General features: G+C 38.4%; 1 protein-coding gene across 2 annotated transcripts in view; it reads left to right on the forward strand.

Annotated features, from left to right (window-relative positions):
- Positions 1–17,987, forward strand: part of RNF13 (ring finger protein 13) — a 46,928-nt gene extending 28,941 nt beyond the window's left edge. For both annotated transcript variants that reach the window (XM_030028517.2, XM_041126934.1), the window contains exons 8-10: positions 699–792; positions 14,705–14,785; positions 16,512–17,987. In XM_030028517.2, coding sequence (XP_029884377.1) covers positions 699–792; positions 14,705–14,785; positions 16,512–16,876 — 540 coding nt within the window. In that variant the 3' untranslated portion in view covers positions 16,877–17,987. The remainder of the gene's footprint in view (positions 1–698; positions 793–14,704; positions 14,786–16,511) is intronic.
- Positions 17,988–21,457: the final 3,470 nt, after the last annotated feature.

Raw genomic sequence — 21,457 nt, forward strand, 5'->3', positions numbered from 1 at the left:
TGTTTACCTTATCCACAGTGTAGGTAGGTATAGAGCGCCTCTGCAAATTTCAAAAGACTTGTTAGTGTGTATACTTTGGTTAAGCCCTTTTTGTTTGTTTGTCTGTCATCATATTTGAAAAGAATGTTCTACCACAGGTGCTAGAATTAGAAACTGAATGGAAATAGCATTAGGGACTATTAAGAAAATGAAAACAGAATCTTGAAGACAGCAAGTAACTAGGGCTTGAAGTAACCCCTTTACTCCTCCCCAAACTACATCCAGATACTATGAAAACAGTTCTGATGAACATGGGAATAATCCTCGAAAAGAGCTGTAATGATCTAAAACTGCAAGCAAAAATCAGTCAAACCTGATGAATTGTGTTTTGCTCTGAAATGTGCCATCCTACTGTGCATGGGCCTCGGTAGAGGATTGCAGCAATGGCCATTATTTTATATAGTATGGACAGTTTGGTTTTTTTTCTCTTTCCTTTCTAAAAAAGCTTGTGTATTTTCAGTTTCAAGTGTGATCATTGAGAGCATCCTTTAGACTTGTCTGGCTTCATCCTTGAGTCCAGGCAAAGGAAGAGGCGATTCAGTTTGAGCTGGGGTTCCCTTTTGACTAACTTACTGTGAAGACTCATAAATCAAAACTTTTATTGCTCTTTTATTGTTTTAACTTACTGTTCACATTGTCTTACTTATGTCTGTTTCCAGATCACAAAATTCGTGCAAGACAGACACAGAGCAAGAAGGAATCGGCTTAGGAAGGATCAGCTTAAGAAACTTCCTGTACATAGATTTAAGAAAGGCAAGTGGATCATTCTTTGTCGAACTAATTAGACCCCATTGTTTTTAACACCAAAAGACCTCTCAATTGAGACTGTTTTTAGTTTTGGAGATAATTTTGGGTGCTTTTGAAATAGATAGTAGAGTTTGGAGTGAAAGCACACAAAAAGTTTGACTTGACCCTGTTCTCACTGAAATAGAGGAGTTCTAACATTTCTTTAATGGAAGCAGAACAGATGCCATATGCAGACTGTGGCTGAGAATTAAAATGTTGCTTAATAAACCACAAAATCAGTACAGAAATTCCGCAAAACTGCCTTGTTGCGCTGTCATTAACAGTGACCGCAGCAGTCAGTCACTGTGATACGTTATTTCTATTATTTGGAAGTCCCACCTGGAGTACTGCATCCAGCTGGGAGTCCTCAGTACAAGGAAGACATGGACCTGCTGGAGTAGGTCCAGAGGAGGCCACGAAGATGATCTGAGGGCTGGAACACCTCTGCTCTGAGGACAGGCTGAGAGAGTTGGGGTTGTTCAGCCTGGAGGAGAGAAGGCTCCGGGGAGACGTTCTTGTGGCCTTTCAATATATAAAGGGGGCTTATAAGAAAGATAGGGACAGACTTTTTAGTAGGGCCTGTTGCAATAGGACAAGGGGTAATGGTTTTAAACTGAAAGAGGGTAGATTCAGAGTAGATATAAGGAGGAAATTTTTTACAATGAAGGTGGTGAGGCACTGGAACAGGTTGCCCAGAGAAGAGGTTGTGGCTGCCCCATCCCTGGAAGTATTCAAGGCCAGGTTGGACGGGGCTCTGAGCAACCTGGTCTAGTGGAAGGCGTTTCTGACCAGGGCAGGGGGGTTGGAACTAGGTGATCTTTAAGGTCCCTTCCAACCCAAACCATTCTGTGATTCTGTGATTATTTGTCTGGAAACTGATAAATACTAGTGGCATGTAAGTTGCCTGAAATTGTAGAGACTATAAAAACAAAACTGTCTTGTGGGTATAATTTATCTGCTTTTCCAGAGGAGTGGTCCTTTCATTCAATCACAATACTTCTGCGAGGGCAAGAGTGACTCAAATTTAATACGAAAATACTTGCTGATGTGATTCTTTGTAGTGATTAATTTTATGCAAGATCTAATGACAAGATGAGAAATAAAGCTGTAGTAAGTTACTTTATTCAATGAAATAGAAAAGCTGCCTTAAGTCCTTCTCTGTTGTAGTCTACTCTTTTAAAGTAGAAAATCTACTTTTCTTCGCCATTTTGTTTTTTTAAATGGGTTACCATTTTACCATCTGATTGTTCATTCATATGAGCTATTGCAAGGTAGGAGAAGAAAAGGTAGAAAAAGTACTTAATTGAAATGATTGATTACTACATAACGCGTGTCTAGAGAATGTATCTGCTGAGGCACAAAGACCATGTTAGGGGATATGCCTGGATTCAAGGATAGAATCGCTTACTGTTCTTTGCCCTTGATAAAGCCAACCTGCATTATTAATGACATTGCTCTCACTTTCTGCAAAGCAGATGTTCAGTTTGAGCGGATACAGTATTTGTGCAATGTTAGTCAGCCTCATAGAAAGAAAAAAAATTTTAAAAAGTGTTTTCCTGTGCAGGGTTGACTGAACCTTGCTGTAGTGACCTATTGTTACAGATTTAAAATTAACTCTAAAAAATTATCTTAAGCCAATAAAGCTAATATTAACTTTGTTTCCTCTTATTGATTCCCTGTGCAACCTAATTAGAATAAAAATACAAAGTAAATTATGTTGTACTTTAAAGAGAAATTTGCAAGGAAAAAGTTGCTTCAATGAAGTCAGTTAATGTCTTTTTAATTTCTTTGTGTGCATCTGTAATAACTCTCTCAGAATTACATGACTAAGTAGCCAGTGTCTGAAAATCTCATTGCCGTTTTCCTTATTCTCCTTCCTCTTTGCTTTTGCTGAATATTACACAATATGAATTGTCTGGAGCTCAGTCAGTCATTTTAAAGTAAACCTGGCTGTAAATATCCAGGTATTCACTGCATTTAGTGGCTTATGAAAAACAGAACAAAAAGCTTATTTTTTCAACTAAGATTTCAGTTTCTTTAAGCAAATGATCACTTTGGCTCTACTTCTATGAAATTAAACCCTTACATTACTTTAAGTCCTTTTACTAAAAGGACAAAATTTGACCCAGTGCTTGCAGTATGTTACCTTTGGCAATTACAATAAAAATATATTGCTTCGTGCTTCTTTGTGAAAGATAGGATTTCTCAAGACATTATTGCAAAATCCATTCACTTCAGTCTTGATGATATATCCAAATGATCTTACCTTTTGCTTTGGAAGGATAAGTGAAAGTAACTCCTGTGGAGTATAATGCTGGTTTTAGGAGTGCTGGATTTTCTTTTGTCTCCAGTGTATTCTTAAAAATCTGTTTGTATTAAAACAGATTGAAATGTTAGTCAAATACTGAAGCTAAGACACCATACATACTGGTTCTTCTCTTTCTTGCACTGCTTTTTGTATCATGAATCACTGCCTAATAAATAGTTTCACTGCGCTGTAAAAGGTTTTTTAAGGGAAAGCTGGCTTTAGTGGATTTCTAGAATTTAATAGGTTGATAGGCAAATGATGATGTAGTGAAGATGATTCTTCTGTAGGGGTTGTTGCACTCTGACATTCCTAAAGAGTTGTTAACACCAAAAATACATGAGTCATCTCTAAATAGGATTTGAGTCAAATACCACTGTAATACATGGGAATTTTTTACTAATTTCAGTAGGCTTTAGATCAGGCACTTAGCATTTCTGTAATGAGTAAAGAATGCAGTAACAAAAGATGTGGCATTGACTATCTTTGCAAAGTCCTAATCAACAAGCCTCGCCTTTGAATAATTCCTCAGAATGCAACGTACACTATATTAAAATCTGTTTTCTACACAAAGAGTATTGGGGCAGTTGTTGCGTTGTGGTTCCTTACAAAATGGATTACATTTTGGTCATACAAAAGTTACTGGGAGTTGATATCTTTTGTACGATGTCTTTATAACAAAAGTGAACACAGCAAAAAAGACAATCCATTTAATGTGCCTGTAATTTGATCATTAGCAAATGTGAAAATTCTGAAAATAATAGCTTAGAAAAAATACAGGTTAGAAATTTTATGAATTGGTATGTATTGTAGAATTTATTTTTGGAAATATATAATATTATTTGCAAGCTAGCTTGACTTTACACTAAAATGGAATCTCAGCCAAGACTGAAAAGATTTTAGATCTTAACTGCAGTGAAATTACACTGTAACCTCTCACTCTGTAGAAAAGAAAATATCATAAATGTAGTGAAGATAGAATGCTGCAAAAGAGAGAGATGTGTGGGCATATTATTAAGAACTTAAAAATGAACAAAGCAATTTTTTTCTACATTGAGCATCAAAAGTTAGGATCCTAAATGAGTGGTTAGATACCTGATAAAGAATACAGAATTTGGGAGTTGCTACATCCAAAAGACTTCTAAAAATGGAGCTGTTTGGTTAGGTGTTTATGAAAGAAGAGCTTAACTTTAGACAGTCAGCTTTGAAATGCTTTATGTACACGTGGAAAAAAGCCCCAACATATGTGACAAAGAATAAGCTGTAAGAGTACATGTTTTTTAAGCAACTACATATTTTGAAGTATTGAATTTTTGTGTACTTATATATCAATCTGCATATAAAGATATGATTGAGCAATAGTGGGAAATAGATGTATCTCAATGCCTTTTAAAAATCTACTCCAGAGTAAGTGCAGTTCTGCATTTTACTAGGTATTCCTAAATTGTTTTTTTTTTTTTCCCTGCAAGTGGGATTGTAACTGATCTAATTACTGTTCATTACTGACCCATCTGCCTGACTGCACAGTACAGTTAGGGTCTAACAGAGAAAACAAGTCATAAGGTCTACCAAAGTCTTGGCAGTTTTATTTTTTGCATTTTTCATTGTTCAAAAGTACACATATACGTGGATGGGTAATTCTGTGTTTCTGAAAATATTTTTTTAATTTATTTATATGTGCCAAGTAGCTAGAAGATAACTTTTCTTACTAAAGAGTTTTCATACACAGTTTATATAAGCAAGATACTTCCTTTTTTTCCCTGATTTTTGGTGGTTCTGAGCCAGCTTCTAAAATACAGTAACGGGTATTTGAGAAAAAGTTGTCTGCAAAGTGTCCCTTTTAAAAATTAAATCTTCTGTTCTTTGAGGGTCATTGTCGTGGTTTAACCCCAGCCAGCAACTAAGCACCACGCAGCCGCTCACTCACTTCCCCCCCACCCAGTGGGATGGGGGAGAAAATCGGGAAAAAGAAGCAAAACCCACGGGTTGAGATAAGAACAGTTTAATAGAACAGAAAAGAAGGAACGGATAATGATAATGATAACACTAATAAAATGACAACAGCAATAATGAAAGGATTGGAATGTACAAATGATGCGCAGTGCAATTGCTCACCACCCGCCGACCAGCACCCAGCTAGTCCCCGAGCGGCGATTCCCCGCCCCCACTTCCCAGTTCCTACACTAGATGGGACGTCATATGGTATGGAATACCCTGTTGGCCAGTTTGGGTCAGGTGCCTTGGCTGTGTCCTGTGCCAACTTCTTGTGCCCCTCCAGCTTTCTCACTGGCTGGGCATGAGAAGCTGAAAAATCCTTGACATTAGTCTAAACACTACTAGCAGCAACTGAAAACATCAGTGTTATCAACATTCTTCTCATACTGAACTCAGAACATAGCACCGTACCAGCTACTAAGAAGACAGTTAACTCTATCCCAGCTGAAACTAGGACAGTCATGTAGTCAAGGAGGTGAAGCTAACTAGGAGACTAGTCAAAGAGGCTCCAGGATTCCAAGAGAAATCATACAGGTCTCAGCACTGAGGAGGGCTGGCGTTTCTGGTCCTGGCTGCTGCGTGGGCTTGCCTCCCTTCCCCAAGCCACAATGAGAGCAAGAATCTGGGTAATAGTGTTAATTTGTGCGATGACCTGTTGGAGAAATGCAGCATATGGACTGCAGTAGGTGCAGGTGAAGCAGCTGGACTGAGGGCTTGTTGCAGATTACTGTGCAGTGAAAGATGGGGCTGGGGGAGGCAGCCTGGGATACATGGCCTTGGCAAGAGTCAGAGGAATATCTTTCTTGCAGTTAGCCAGTATGGGGTCAGGTACACCTGTGGCCTCCATGTTTGACAACTTTAGCATTGGCCTTACTGAGAAAACTTTATCGGTATTTACCTGGCCTAGGAGTGGATGTGATGCTTTACCACTCCATCTTTTTTTTTCTGAATGTGCTGTTCTTCATTTGCCAGGGGGTGCCTTAGTGAGATCAGCCTAGTCAAGAACAGTGTGCTATCATTTTTCAGGACTTTCTTACACATGTTGAATGACTAGTGGGGAAAAAAAGATAGCTGTATTATTTGAAGGTGGGTTTTTTCTGAGATATGATGCCCTTGACAGTACTGACTAATGGTTGACATTCATTTGTGTTGAACATAATAATGTGCTGATTATAAATGATCCATAAACGTGGTTTGACTAATAGAAACAATGGAGAGAGGGAATGTCATGGCAAAAGAGGAAGTGATTTTTTTAGGAAAGCTATAGCTGAAATACTTCACTGTGTTACATTAGACGAAAACTCGTACTTTGGCGATGCAGGTCTGGCAGTGGTGAACTCCATGTAATATCTCTGACTTTTCCTGCCTGCCCATGAGGCTTTTTTCTTTCTCCTGCTTTTCCTTTATCTTCTTTTGTTGTTGTATAGTAACTATCAGGAAAACTGTGTTTATAAGTGGTCCTCATGTCCACTGTGCTTATTTTCTGAAATGCCAAATTACAGCAATGTTATTTTCCAATGGTGGTCATCAGCTTTGCCTTTATGTTGAATAATATATATTAAGAAAAATAACATGAATCACATTTCACAGACTTTCTGTGCTACCACAGAAGCCCTTGGAATTTATCTTTTGGGAAACATGAGAATTTGGTTTTTATCATGGACTTCTGTTACTTGGAGAATAGACCTATGAACTAGGAGATCCTGAGTTGCAACTTCTACTCTGATTTACTGCATGCCAAGATAAAAAATAATAATCTCTGTCTGCTTTCTTTTCCATCCCTATAAAGTAGGATTGAGAATATTTACTTTGCAATGCTCTTGTGGAAATTGAGTACTTAGTATTGATAGAGCATTGCAACATTATGATACTTTTTTTTCATTAATCTTCCTTTTATTGCCTTTCTGGTTTTAAAAAAAATTTGTAATGAAAGCAATGTAATTCATGCATATGCACTAATCCCTGTAGTTTACCTTTGCTGATAGTGAAGCACATTGTGTGCTCCTTCACTTTCTCTGCAGTCTTGCCTCCCTTCTTTTTTCCCTGTCAAACCACTAGCTTTAGCAAACCTGTAATTTAAACAATTTGCTGTGTCTTTGTTAATTGTACCCATACTGTTGGCTGGCTGGTTTATTTTGTGTGATCTATAATAATGCAGAAGTCAGGTAGTAGGTAACACAAGACCTTACTGCATTAGAGGTCAGTCCATTATTACACAGGTGTGAATAGTTTTTAGCATCTATCTTACATCCACAAATAGAGAAATCCTTTTAATAACATGAAGAACTCACCTAAGGATATCTTATGTGCCTTGGTTTCGTATCTGCTGTATAATTGAGTACTATTTAAAATATTTTGTTGGTTTTATACCTTTGGAAGGGAGGAAGTTTAGAAGTTCTTGCTCTGGTTTTTTTATTTTAAAGTGGAAGTGTTAGGCACAGGCAAAAGATAGATTCAGTAGAAATTCTGTCATGGTTACCATAAAATATGAGAAATAAGTGTAACCAATATTTTGGAAAAATGACAGGGCTCATTTTGCATTCCTTTCCTTATTTGGGGAGTTTAGGTTGCACAGGGAATACAAAAGCAAGCCTTATGAATGAGGCAAGAAAAGAATTGTATGCAAGTAGGCTTCCCTTACCACCTTCCAAATATATACTTAGTACCACAATGGATAGCCCTTCACATGCTGTATGTTCCTTCTGTTTTCATCTCTAATAGATGTCAAATTTCAATTTTTTGTGTAGTACTTCTGAAATATTGAAGTCCTTAAGAAAAAAAAAATCATTTTAGCAGAACAGCAACACATGACAGTCATGATCCTGTGTAAGATCCTGTTCCATATTTTCCATCCTGTAGAAGAGAGACTCTAGATAAACAACACCAGGTGTTGTATGTATTTTTAAAAAAATTGACAGCACCTTTAGAAAAGCCCAGAATAGAACTATTTCCATGAACATGCTTTATACTGAAAATTTTTAAGTCTACAGAATGTTAGTTGCTGTAGACTTCAGAGAATTGTGTGCACAACAATACGGGATTCTATAGTAAAATAATTCCCTGCACTACAAAAATCAATCATGTATGATTTTGATTTTTTACATCATAGTCAATGATATTTTGACATGGGAATGATGCAAAAGGTACCTGCCAATAATGCAGATAAACACAAATTCAGATAAATTAAACAGCCCTATTGTTAATGAGCTGGCTCAGTATTTAGCTAACTTTTATTAACATCTAAAAAAGAATGCTTGCAAAAATCCTGAATCAAGGCAGAGGAGCACTTGCCTTCTTTTCTGGTAATGTGGAATATAAGCCGTGTCCTTATTTAAAAGCTGAAGTTACAGTTATTTCTATATGAATGTAGGAATGCTATTAGGCTACTACTGTAATTCTTCAGTTTGTTTTTTATGATTTTTTTTTTTACTGAGAAAGTATTTAAACATGATCAAGACTAATCATGCAAGTTAAAGATTGTTTACAGACTAAAAGGGAGAAGCTGTTACACTGCATTTATTTGACTGGCAGGTTTCTGCGTTTTGGAATTAAAAATGCTTAAGATTTTTTTTTAACATCTACAAAGAAAGTTTTTTTTTCTCAGCAAAGTATATTGTTACACAGTTCATGAAAAATCCTGGTCAAGTTCCTTTTTAGAACTTTGTATTGAATTTTTAACATTTGTGCTTTATTTATTAATGATCTTATTCTGAACATATAAACAAAAAAATAGTACATCTTTGCCTCTTTTCTGTCACTGAACAACCTCGTTTTGCTGATTCTCTTTCCCTGAAAACTGACTTTCATGTAATACTCGAAATCTGAGCTGATGATAGCGATTAATCTTTTGTGCCTCTACCTCACTGATGAGTCACCAGTGTTATTTCTGTTAGCTTTCTGCAGCTTCCCTGGAAAGCTCAGCTCTTCTGTTGCTGGTGCACAGCTCTTAATTTTCCTACTGTGATGTACTTAGTCTCCTTACATGTGCTAAACAGATATAGAACAACCATGCTGAGTTGCATATGAAAACTAAGTTTTTCTTTGAAAACTGACTCTAAATACCCAATGTAGCTACTTTTGCCATCTGTAGAAAACCATTAGGTTTAGCAGCATGGTATCAAAAGAAATTTTGAGCTGAGTTTCCAGAAATTCTCTCCTGCCATGTAGTTTCATTACAGTAAAGGGAGAGTTCTGCTACTGCTTGAGCTTTTGTGTTGAAACGACATCCCTGAGTAATGCAAAATCTGCCTGCTTCCTTCATTTGCAAGCTTCTTGATAACGTAGGATAAGCTCATGACCCAAACATGGGCCTGCTATAGCTACACATTATTGAAATCTGCCCCATTATTTCCACCTTTGCCCCAAAACACTTTGACAACTTGTGTATTATATCAACTCTTTTGAACAAGCTTGAGTGTGAACTGTGCCTCTGATTCGTCCCCCGTTGATCTCAGTCTCATGTATGTAATCTGGACAGTGCTTTGTGAAGTAACATGGGAATTGCTATGGAAAAAAAAAAAAAACCAAACTAAATTTGTGCTAAAAAGTGTTGTGTCACAAGTTACTGTGTGTGATATGTGTGTGTTGAAAGGTGAACTAAGTAAGTGAGAGATTCTTGTTGTGGCTGTTAACTCTAGCTTTAGCACTCGTCAGTCTTATGCACTTAAATCTGACATCTCCAATGTCAAATCTCAGTGATGTGCAGCAAGGAAGTTTTAGTGCAGCAGGCAGTTCAGAAAAGACTTGGTAGAAGTTTACTGGGAGAGGGTTAAGTTGACACTGCGGGGAACAGGAGTAGAGAATTGAGTTGTGAGGATGGCTGATGAGCTAACACTTGTGGAATGGATGGGGCTCAGGTTAGGTGGAATTTGGAAGGAACTGGAAGAGGTTGGAAGGAGATGGGGAAAGCTGCCTTGAGGAGCACTGGGAACAAGATATCCTGTCTCAACCCTTCTTTCTTTTACCTTAAGGTGACAAGATTACAGGGGCTTCATTTCTCTTACAGGGGTCTCTGCCTTGCTGTATGCTTTTTTCCCACTTGTATTTTGATATACAAGTGAACCTTCTCTGCACATATTCTTTCTGATGGGGATCTACATCTCCTTACTTCCCTAGCTCCTCTGCTGTATGGTAAAACCCAGGATCTTACCTAGCCCTGAATATGGTGAAAATGTAAACTGCTGAGCACGGGAAAATTAAGAAGCAGCTGTGAAGGCAGTACAGGTTGGGAACAGGCAGACCTAGTGGGTTAGGAGTGCTATTACAAATACTTAGCCAAAATATGCAGAGAGAGTGACATAGTTCTTTGGGACCACCCCCAGGATATTGCAGGCTCTATCTGGGGTGTCCATCCTTTGGGCAAGGTGGGCCATATAATCTTTTTTTCCTGAGGCACAATCATTGGTGCCTTTCCTTATCACAAAGTGTATAACCAGGATGCAGGCACTCTAGCACCACATGTTGAGCACATGACTGCTCTTATGATAGGATGTACAAATACGCATTGGATCAGTTGACCCTGTAACTACCCAGTCCCTCAACCAAACATGTGTTAGTCAAGTGATAGGAAAGCTTGCAGTTTAGTCTGCTGGCACATGTGCTTCTAGCTGTGTGATGGGGAGGACTTAATAGGGGGAGAGGTAGGCTGGGCCAGACTATTTTTTTTTTTTCTGGTACACTGTAGTTTGGGCATCTAAGGAATGCTGCGTGGTCAGGAGAGTGTGCAGCCCTAGCAAGCAGCTGCTTGTGAAGAGATTTTGCAGTACTGGACAGTGTTAAGACAGTAAGTTTCAGTTGTCTAAATAAAGTGCTAATGGCATAATAGGAGAGGTACCATCTGGAAATAGTGAGTAGCAGCATTGTACGTGTCTAAGTTGCAAGAGGTGTATGAAAGAAGAGTTCACTAACTTTTGCAGATACAGTGGCTTTGTGCACATGGCCAGAACTTTTCCAGCCTTGACAGAGCTGAGCAAATACTCAACCCAGCTCATGTCAAAGCAAGGGATCCAAGCAGTGACAGGGACCATTTCACTGCTTAAGTACCTCTCAGGGCTTGACCAGGTAAGTATTCACAAGGCATATAATGAAATACAGCTTCTTACAAAATGAAATGGAGCTACTTTTTTTTTTTTTTTCTAAAGATGCACTTTGCACTACTCACCTTTAATAATAGAGCCTAGTAATTGACAGTCTTAGACAGGAATTGGGGGATCTAGGTTCAGTTCCCTCCAATGTCTTCTAGGATTAAGATGTCTGTTTCCATCTCCTTCCAGATGCTGTTCTCTTAGGGATTTCCTGTGTCATGTATCTAAAGCCTTGACCTAAAACTAGGTTGGGGGAAAGGGGTAGGTTTGGCCCTTTACCATGATGACCTTCTGATGGTCCTGAAAGGCTAGTTCAGAATATCACTGCTCCAGTGGTCAAGCTTTCTTTTCACTAGCAATCTAATGATTCCTGGTCAGATGATAGCTCTTTTTTCTCTGCCCTGCCACCCTGCCCTGCTTCTCTCTGTCCATGGTGTTGCTCCTTTGTGGTGTTTACAGAGAAAGCTGAATCTCCTTTCAGCCTTCAGATTGTTAGATTAAAATTATCAGGCTATTTTTTTTTATTTTTTCTTGCATGATAGTTTCTCTGTTATGTGCTCATAATATACTTTCTTTGTTTCTGTTTGAATGAATCTTTTGAGCATACGGGTGGCCACGTTACAGACTACTGAACAGTACTTACTGCTTCTGGGAAGACTACTCTTGATGCTTCCTACTGTTGCGTTTTTATTTTTCCCAGTTGTATCACATTAGGAACACTGTAGTGGTCAGTATACTCTGTTTCTTCTCAATTTTTTTATAACTGATGAAATCTCAGCTAAAAATCCGCAAGGACATAATCCCTAAATGGATGCACTTGCATGCTATAGTATTGAATTTCATTCATATACCATTATTCCAGATTCACAGATTTTTCTGTGCTATCCCAGTTACCTTCCTGATGATGCCTACTTAATCGTCTCCTATATGTATAATGGATACACTCCTTGTTTTTGTATCAACATTGTTCCAAAGCAATGTTGTAAAAAGACAATAACCTTTAACTCTCCTTCAGCCTAATGAACTTCTTCCAACACCACCAGTAGCAACTTCCCTTTATTCAGGTCCATCTACTAATCCTTGCTAATCTACTGACAAGGAGCAATCATTTTCACACAAAGAACTTCACTGAATATTATACCAAAGCCCACATAGATAAGATGTCATATTTCTAGAAATCAGTTTGCAAAGGCATTGTCTACCTTTACTAGGGCCATGCTATATTTGATCCTGTTTTCTCTTTATTTACATAGCTTATCATAGATTATGTGACCTAACTTATGTTGTGGGCGACTCTGGCAAGGGCGCTTCTCTCCCCCCCTTCTGTTGAGCTTGTATATGCTTCACAGAGGAGAATCCTAGATTCAGACGGGCAAGGAAGGCAACAAAAGGTTCAAGACTTTCTGTCCTCACCCAGAGGGAGAGATGTCTTTGAATGCATATGCGTTGAGGGAGGTGGTTTAAATTTAAGAAACATACCATGGATTTGTATTTGTTCTCTCACTGCTTTGTTCTGCTTTCTACTGTTTCGTGTTTTGCCAACATCTCTAGGCTGTTCTCTTCACCAGTTTCTCCACTCCTTTGCCAACAAAAATACCTGCTGTATAACCATGAAAAGCATTATGTATGTGTATGAAACGAAGAGATCTGCAAGAATTGTTGTTATTCAGGATATCATGCCACCTTTGAAAAACGAGGCTAAAGAGCAAGTGCCTTCAGCTATCTTGAGAAACACACATGCATGCACATTGTGAATGTACACGTTTGTGGAATAAGTTCTGCTGAATTTCCTGGAGCTTTCTAGCTCCAGCAGGTGTACCAGATGTTGGTAAGGCTGATGGACTTAAGTTTCTGAAGCTAAGGAAACAAAAGATGGAATAAGAATAATGTCAGCGCTCTCCTGTACTGGGAAGCCCAGAACTGGCCACAGAGACATGGAGCTACTGGAGAGAGTCCAGTGAGAGACCATGAAGATTAGTGGACTGGAGCATATCTCCTGTGAGGAGAGGCTGAGAGAGCTGGGACTGTTCAGCACGGGGAAGAGAAAGTTCAGGGGGATCTCTCCAATGTGTATAAATAGCTAAGGCAGGGCGCAAAAAATGGAGCCAGGCTCTTTCCAGTGGTGTGACAGGACAAGAAGTCTATCTAAATATTGTATATAAATATTCAGTGACACATAGGTTAGGAGGAGAAAGTCAACACTGAAAATTGTGGTATTTTACAACTTTGCAGTAACTTCATCTGTGAAAAGGACTGTACCGGTTTTGGTTGGGATAGAGTTAATTTTCTTCATAGTAGCTGGTATGGGGCTACCTTTGGGGTTTGTGCTGGAAACAGTGTTGGTAACACAGGGATGTGTTAGTTACAGCTGAGCGGTGCTCGCACAGCACCAAGGGCTGTTGTGCTGCTCACCCTGCCCTGCCAGCCAGCAGCTGGGGCTGCACAAGGAGCTGGGAGGGGGGTCAGCCAGGACAGCTGCCCCAACTGACCTGAGGGGCATCCCACACCATGTTGTGCCCAGCAATAAAAGCTGGGGGAAGAAGGAGCAAGGGGGGACGTTCAGAGCGATGGTGTTTGTCTTGCCAAGTCACTGTTACATGTGATGGAGCCCTGCTTTCCTGGGGGTGGCTGAACACCTGCCTGCCCATGGGAAGTGGTGGATGAATGCCTTGTTTTGCTTTGCTTGCGTGTGAGGCTTTTGCTTTACGTATTAAACCGGCTTTATCTCAACCCACAAGTTTTCTTACTTTTACCCTTCCGATTCTCTCCCCCATCCCACTGGAGGGGAGTGAGTGAGCGGCTGTGTGGGGCTGAGCTGCCAGCTGGGGTTAAACCACAGGAAGGACATAAGCTGCTGGTGTAACTGCAAACTTTAGAGGGCCAGCATCTTCCAGGAAATTGGAAAGAACCATTTGGATTGATGAAAGGACCGTGTGAAAGAGGAATACATTGACTTCTAAAAAGTGTTTATATTTTGGTCATATAATGTATCACAACAGTGTACATAATGTCAATACTGTCAGTAATGTATATCTTATTTGTGAGGTTTGAATTACAAAATAACATAAACTTCCTCCTGTGACTAGACTATCATTCTTGATTGTTAATCTGCTTTTTTACCCAGTTGTCTTTGTTGCTATTTTTCTGCCTAAGTTTTCTCAATAACTTATTAATACCTATATAATAAAGTGAATCCTGTATTTTAAATCCTTTTATCTTACTTTGAATAAGAACGATAGAATATTACAGAGACAGCACTTCACACAGTTTAAAACATTTTTATTAACCTGAAGGGAAAGTGAATAAGCTATAGTCCTAATGAGAGAAACATAGCAGTCAACTATATAGCTTCAGAGAACCTGCCCCTTGCATGGACAAGGAAGAGTAATAGTTTCTTCAACCTGTGAAACTAACCAAGAGGACCTGTATGTGTGTGTTTGAGAAGGTCTGTTGCAAATCTTTTAAAGTTAAACTGATTCTCAATTATGTGCTGCAGGAGATGAATATGATGTATGTGCCATTTGTCTGGATGAATATGAGGATGGAGACAAGCTCAGAATCCTTCCGTGTTCTCATGGTAAGCAGCCGTATTTTAGGTTTGGTATTTGTATTAAAACAGCTCTCTAAAACCCACAGTGAAAATTGATTGATTGATTTATAAAAATTTATTTTTGCTAATATGCAGGAGTGTATATACAAATTGGGACAAGAGCAAACTTTTTTCTCTTTTTAAAAGCAAAAAGGCTAACGTTCCCACTTTGCATTTTTCTTTGGGTGTCCACGTGAAAGAAAATCTGACGCTGTCCCCTTAATCTTGGTATTTAATAGGGAAACACATTCCAGAGTTAGTTTTTATGTTTTAAAAAACAAAAAAAGGCTTTTGCTTTCTCCAAGACAATTAAACCATAAAATGTAATTCAGCTATTAGTGACGTAGAGAGATGAAGGGATATAGTCTGTCCTGTAGCCTGAAGCTATATAGACCACTGCCTTGACTGTACTTGGAAGTCAGTGTTGTCAGTGCAAAAAATTAGTGGAATATTTTTACTGTGACAAGTTGTGCACTGTCTGAACAGTCTTTCTCAAATACAGCCCACTGCAAAAGGTATATCTAGTAGTCACATACATACCTATCCACAAGACAAGACTGCTCTTAACTGCATGCAAGTACAAGAAGCATTTTAAGAGCTTATACCTAGAAATCTGGAAGAGGCCTAGGCCCAAGAGCCTCTCTAAATTGAAACATTTTTTTGATAAAAGCTGTGTAAAATCTATCAGGAAAGATAGGATTCATCCTTCCTAGCTTGAGAGTCTACCTCCCAGTCCATTAACTATATTACAGACATTTTAGCTGGGTGCAGTTTTACCTAGCTTTTTCTCATTAAATTCCTGCTTTGACCAGGCACTGCAACAGCAAATACCACGTCACAAAGAGATGTAAGAAAAGAGGCAACTGATGTTACAGTCTCATGTCCACAGTGAACACAGCAGATGACACTGAGCTTTGTAGATCCTCAGTCATAAAAAACAATTTCAAAACAGGCTGACAAACAAAGAGTTTTCAGAAGAGAAAGAACAGATCCATAGCATCTGTCCCAGCTAGGGACTGCAAAGTTAACTAAACTTGATCACCAATATCAAAGATTGCTGACAAATAAAAAAACAACAACAAACCCCAAAACCCCACCGTCAGTTCTCATGAAGAACATACTACTAATGTGCTTGAACAGGTACTAAACACAACATGCTTGCCCTTGTAAATACTTGGCTCTTTGCCAGATAGAAGTCTCTGCTAATAAGCAGAGCTAAGTTAATACCATAAGACAGACACTTTCAAACACATCTTTTTAAACAAGGCCAGTATATTTGCAGTGCCAATTGTAGACCTACTTTAAAATCCACAGAATCATGCAGTAATTTTATTAAATAACAAGGTGCTTCGATACAAATTGGAGGTTAGAGGCATTATGAGGATAATGGTAGTGGGCGTGTCTGCTGCAAGGTGGGTATAATTCCTCAAGAAGCTTTTAAATTTATTTTGTCAAACGTGGCCCATTGCAGGACTGCTCTCAGATCCATTCATAGAGGAAATAGGTATTTATTGCGTATATCCAAGATCCTAACTCTTAGGTGTTTTGTACATAAGGATGGACAGTCTACATGGCCAACAGACTTCTGACTAGCATTCTCTGTATGAGTTAAATTGTAAAATTCACCTGTGTTACTAAACATAAATACAATTTAGCAGGTTTTCTTGTACTTTTCACTTAGATAATGATATACTTGTATTTTGTTTTCTAACAGCATATCACTGCAAGTGTGTGGACCCGTGGCTGACAAAAACAAAAAAAACATGTCCTGTATGTAAGCAGAAAGTAGTCCCTTCTCAGGGGGACTCTGACTCTGAAACAGACAGTAGTCAAGAAGAGAATGAAGTATCTGAAAATACTCCTTTGCTTAGACCGTTAGCCTCAGTTAGTACTCAGTCATTCGGGGCTTTGTCAGAATCGCATTCCCATCAGAACATGACCGAGTCCTCAGAATATGAGGAAGATGACAATGACAATATTGATAGCAGTGATGCAGAAAATGGAATAAACGAAGAAAGTGTAGTGGTTCAACTACAGCCCAATGATGAAAGGGAGTACAGAGTGGCAAATACTGTTTGAGACTACTAATGCTGAATAGTGTATGAACAAAAGAGTTCTTAAGGCTATACTTTACAAACCTTTATGTAGGGAATATATTTTAATCTGTAATCTATTTGGTTTCTTCAATAGGAGCAGCAGTTCATGTAGTAGTACTATGGTTAAATCATTACAGATAGATTTATTTTTGATTCAGGTATTGTCACACGTTCTGTCTTCTCAAAATGAACAGTTTAACTGGACTTCACAATGCTAATGAATAATGTTAATAGTTTATATCAATAGAAATATCACACAGACTCTAAATGTATCTTGCTGAAATGGGATTTACCTGGAAGTAATTTTTTTTCCATTTTGTAGCTACAACTGGGTCATACTGATAGCAATATTTATTACATGTATGGTATGTGTTACCCCTCAAGCCCAACAAAAAATGTATTTGCATGTGTGTATAGAGTTTTCCTAAAAACTGTCACCACTACTGAAAGAAAAATGTAGAACAGATCAATATTCTATAAGCTGGTGTATCAGAACAAAGCAGAAGAAATTCCACTTTTATCTCAAAGCAGCAATTCCAAATAATCCTTTGGAGTTTGCCACGGTATCTGAGTTTAAGCAGTTCCACTAAGCAATTCCTAGGATAAGGAAACTTAGAACATGTTTAGTTTTGAGCAATTCACAAGGTAAGATCCACCATAAACACATTAATTATCCCTACTTGCTACTACGAGGTAGTGTGGTTTCCAGCGATGATGGGGGAGTTGGGGCGGGGGGGGAGTGTGTGATCAAAACAGAGGTTTTGTTCCACATAGAAAAATAATTTTAGGTAAGTATTCTATTGATCCTCAACTCGTATACCTCTTACTAAAGAGCATTTTATGCTGCATTAGTCTGCTAAACTATGTATATAAAAAATTGTTCTTTTCAAGTACTGGATTTGAAAACAAGTGCTTATAACTGTTTAACAGAACTCAGTACTTACCAGTGTATCATGAAAAAAATGCTATATAATACCTCTGTAACTATGTAGAAAGTAAAAACATACGTATACTCAAAATGCAGAGATTTTTTTTATATGGCCTTGAATAAGGAAAGCTTGAAAGAATGTTAATAAACATGTTTTCCACTTTAAGTATCAAAAGGAATTTATTGAACTTTTGCATTACTTACATTCATTGTGTACTCTTCTACATTTATTACTAAGGTTAAAGTATTTTTAAATATCCAGAACATGCAACTGTCAAGATCCCTCGGTAAACATTAACCTACGTTGTGCTGTGTATCACAGTACAAAGTGCTGCACTCGTCAGTACTATATGCAGGAGAACTAAGTTACATAGAAAACCTTAATTTTTGTTCACTTTTAGTTTGAGGAAAAGTTGGAATCAGTCTGGGTCTGTACCTGTAATTTGTATGGGGGAGAGGGAAGGAGGACCAGAGTGCTATTAATATTTCCTGCCTACCTGCCAACACCTTTAGAGCTGCAGTCTGTGAGCCTGTGTTCTGGAAGTCAGAAAGCACCAAATCCTGGACTGAGGTGATGACAGGTGAGGTGTTTCCATTTTTGTTATTTCTGACCTAATACACAGTGCAGCTACACCCTCCTTGCCTCAACCTGGCAATGGAAATTAATTCTCTGGGACTGGCTAAGAGCAGAGAAAGTTTATTTTGCAGAATGAGGCATGGTAAAAGGATAACAATGAAAGAATGATTCACCTTCATCTCCACTGCCACCAGCAATCCATGGCGTTAATGACAAATAATGTATTACTATATTTTCACCATGTAAAATTCCACTTCAGCTTGCTTATGTCTAGTTAAGTCTAAATGTGAAAACTGATTTCTGAAAATTTACTAAGCTGAAAGATGTTTCTTAAAATAGGCTCCTGCTGTTCGTATGTTGTGAGTGTGTGTGTTTATTCATAACTGTATTTCAGGCACCCCAAAACCTGAAGAGATCCAGAACCATGAACTGAAGTAAATTTTATAATCTATGCCATATGTAACTCTGGCTGTAGTATTTGCTGCAATGACAAAAAGTAAAATTACACTCTTACCAATTTCTCACCTGCTATCCTCCATGCTATACAGAGGAAGTGTGTGGAACAAAGGGTATTCTGTTTCCATCGCAAATACACTGTACATTTAAAAAAAAAAACTGTTCCATTTTCTAAATTTCCTAATGGTATTAATGTAAATTTTATTTCAGCACGCCTTGGTAGTAAACACTGTAGTGATACTCCTCTTGCTATATGTCCCTTGTGCCACAGATACAGTTTGTCAGTTGCCGTTGCTAGTGAGAATGAAAATGAAGATTAAAGCAGGAGTAGCACTTTATTATTAGAAATACTTTGGAAGGTTAAGTATCTCTTAGCATTTCTAAGTAGAACTTGCATATTTCATTAAAACTTGCTGGATCAATCTTCTGTCTCCAAAAGGTATGGCCTCTCCAAACCCACAGGAAAAGATAAAATACGGTTTTTTCTTTGGGCTATGACCTACTACATTATCCACATGAAGTAGCACCATTTCCTCACCATACGCCATGAACAGCTGACTCCCGGGGTTTTTTGCTTATGTGAAGTCTGTTGATCTAACTTCAGTCTCTGCCTGTCTTCGAGAACAGGATGTTCGTGCTTTAAAGCAGTTCATACTTGATTGCCTAGTTGAAAAAATTTCTTCTAATAAGGAGTTGTAACTAGTGTCTGAAGTTAAAAGTATTTCATGGGACCTCCGACACATATCATCCCTCTGCATAAAACAGCTCAGGTATCATTGGTGGTTATCAAAATATTATTTGTATGACCAGTATGAATAGCTCCTTACAAAACAAGCTTGCACCAAACCTTTCATTGCTTAATGAGAACAAACTACTTGAAAAAAGCGGAAAAGCCAAAAGAGGACAGGAATTACAACTTGCCCTCAAAGGGGAAACTAAGCTTCCATTTGTTGGAGGGGGGCTTGGGGGCAGGAATAATCCAGTAAAAAGCAACTGGAAGGAAGTGATGGGTCTGACAAGTGTTTTCCTTGACAGGTCAGTAATCAAGGAATGGAGAAGTTTTAAATAGAAAAACAAACAACTCTGCTCACCCCCCCTTGACAGTGCATAATGTTGGGAGAGTTCCAGGGCCAGGGTTTGAATCAAACGGTAATAATGGGTACCTACATGCAAAATAATATAATGAATATTAAAGATTGGATAATGTCTAAAAATGCAATGCTGTCAGCAGTTCAGGATAGTTAAATGTTTCTACTGAATTCTAACAATTCTAAATAACATGTTCATTATAAAAGTAAGACCCTCTGAAAGGCTAAGTAATAATGGCTGGTATAATTAAAATCTGTCTGTGAATTATTATGGTGCAGAAACTAAGCACACTGACAATTAACTTCAGAAATGTATTTCAGAGAAAGTAAGGGACTGATTAGAATGGCCTAGAAGTCAGCATTAAGAACATGTAAAGCCCTGATACTCTGCACATAAATGCAGCCCTCATCATCTTCCAGCATGTGCCATGCAATCTAAGAGGTGTAAGTAATTGGGGATAGAAGTGAGCCTTCAGAAAGTGAAGCAATTCAGTCAATAGTGAATGATATTCCCGAGTTTGGAGAGGCTGAACAACTTGAGAACTACCCTTAAAAACCCACCCTTTGAAGCAATTCTGCCTCTTCTATGTATTGCTCTTAGTTTGCACCTCTTTCCTACTCCTTTCTCCTCATCTATTTTTTAAAACACTCATGTAAGTTCTGTTCTAATGTCAGTTCTGTTCTTCTACCCAAGCCTTGAATAAGAACATATATGCTACAAAAGAAAAAAAAAAGGGGGGGGGGGGGGGGGGCGGAGAGGGCAGGGTGGGGCAGGTGCTTGGCTTCCTTATGGTTAGGAACTGCTGATGTAAGAAAAGATGCAATACTTCTAAAGCGTATGAGCCATTGGAGAGCTTTTTTTTCACGCGGAACTTTTTAATGTCCGAGACAGTGTTTCACTGTATCTCTTCTAACAACTTTTTGCAAAGAAAAAACCGCAAATTTCTCACCTAGGTCACAATTTAGTGTTCAAACCTTTAGCATAGGAAAATAAATAGACAATTTAAATACAAAGGGTTATCTGGAAATGGGAGTTAAATGTAAAATTTGTTCAGAGTCCAGGTAATTCAAGAAAGGTGTCTGAGGTAGACTGTAGCAAATGAGGTGCACAGACACCATTCTACTGTGGAAATTCAACAATAAATGCATTTGAAAAAGTAATTTGAGCAACACCTAATTCTTACCAAGAAAAAGTATACAGGTGACACACATACAGACACCTGCCCAGGAGAGGGGAATTGATCAGAAAGGAATGACATTAAAATAAATAAGGAATAGGATGAAGAGTACTTGGTGTATACTGCTAATGGCTATTCCTGAGCTGCCATTACAGTGAATTCTGGCTATGGCCTTATTACAGAAAAGCTCCAGGGACGGACACACACCCCAGAAAAAAAATAATCCTCCATTCAGAATGTGAGTGCAATTTTAAATTGGGTTTAGACAAAGTTTAGATACAGAATGAAACACAGATTCACACACTAACATAATTTTATGGGGGAAGTGGGAGGTTTG

The sequence above is a fragment of the Aquila chrysaetos genome, chromosome 10 (assembly GCF_900496995.4).
Source record: "Aquila chrysaetos chrysaetos chromosome 10, bAquChr1.4, whole genome shotgun sequence".
In the NCBI taxonomy this organism is placed as follows: Eukaryota; Metazoa; Chordata; class Aves; order Accipitriformes; family Accipitridae; genus Aquila; species Aquila chrysaetos.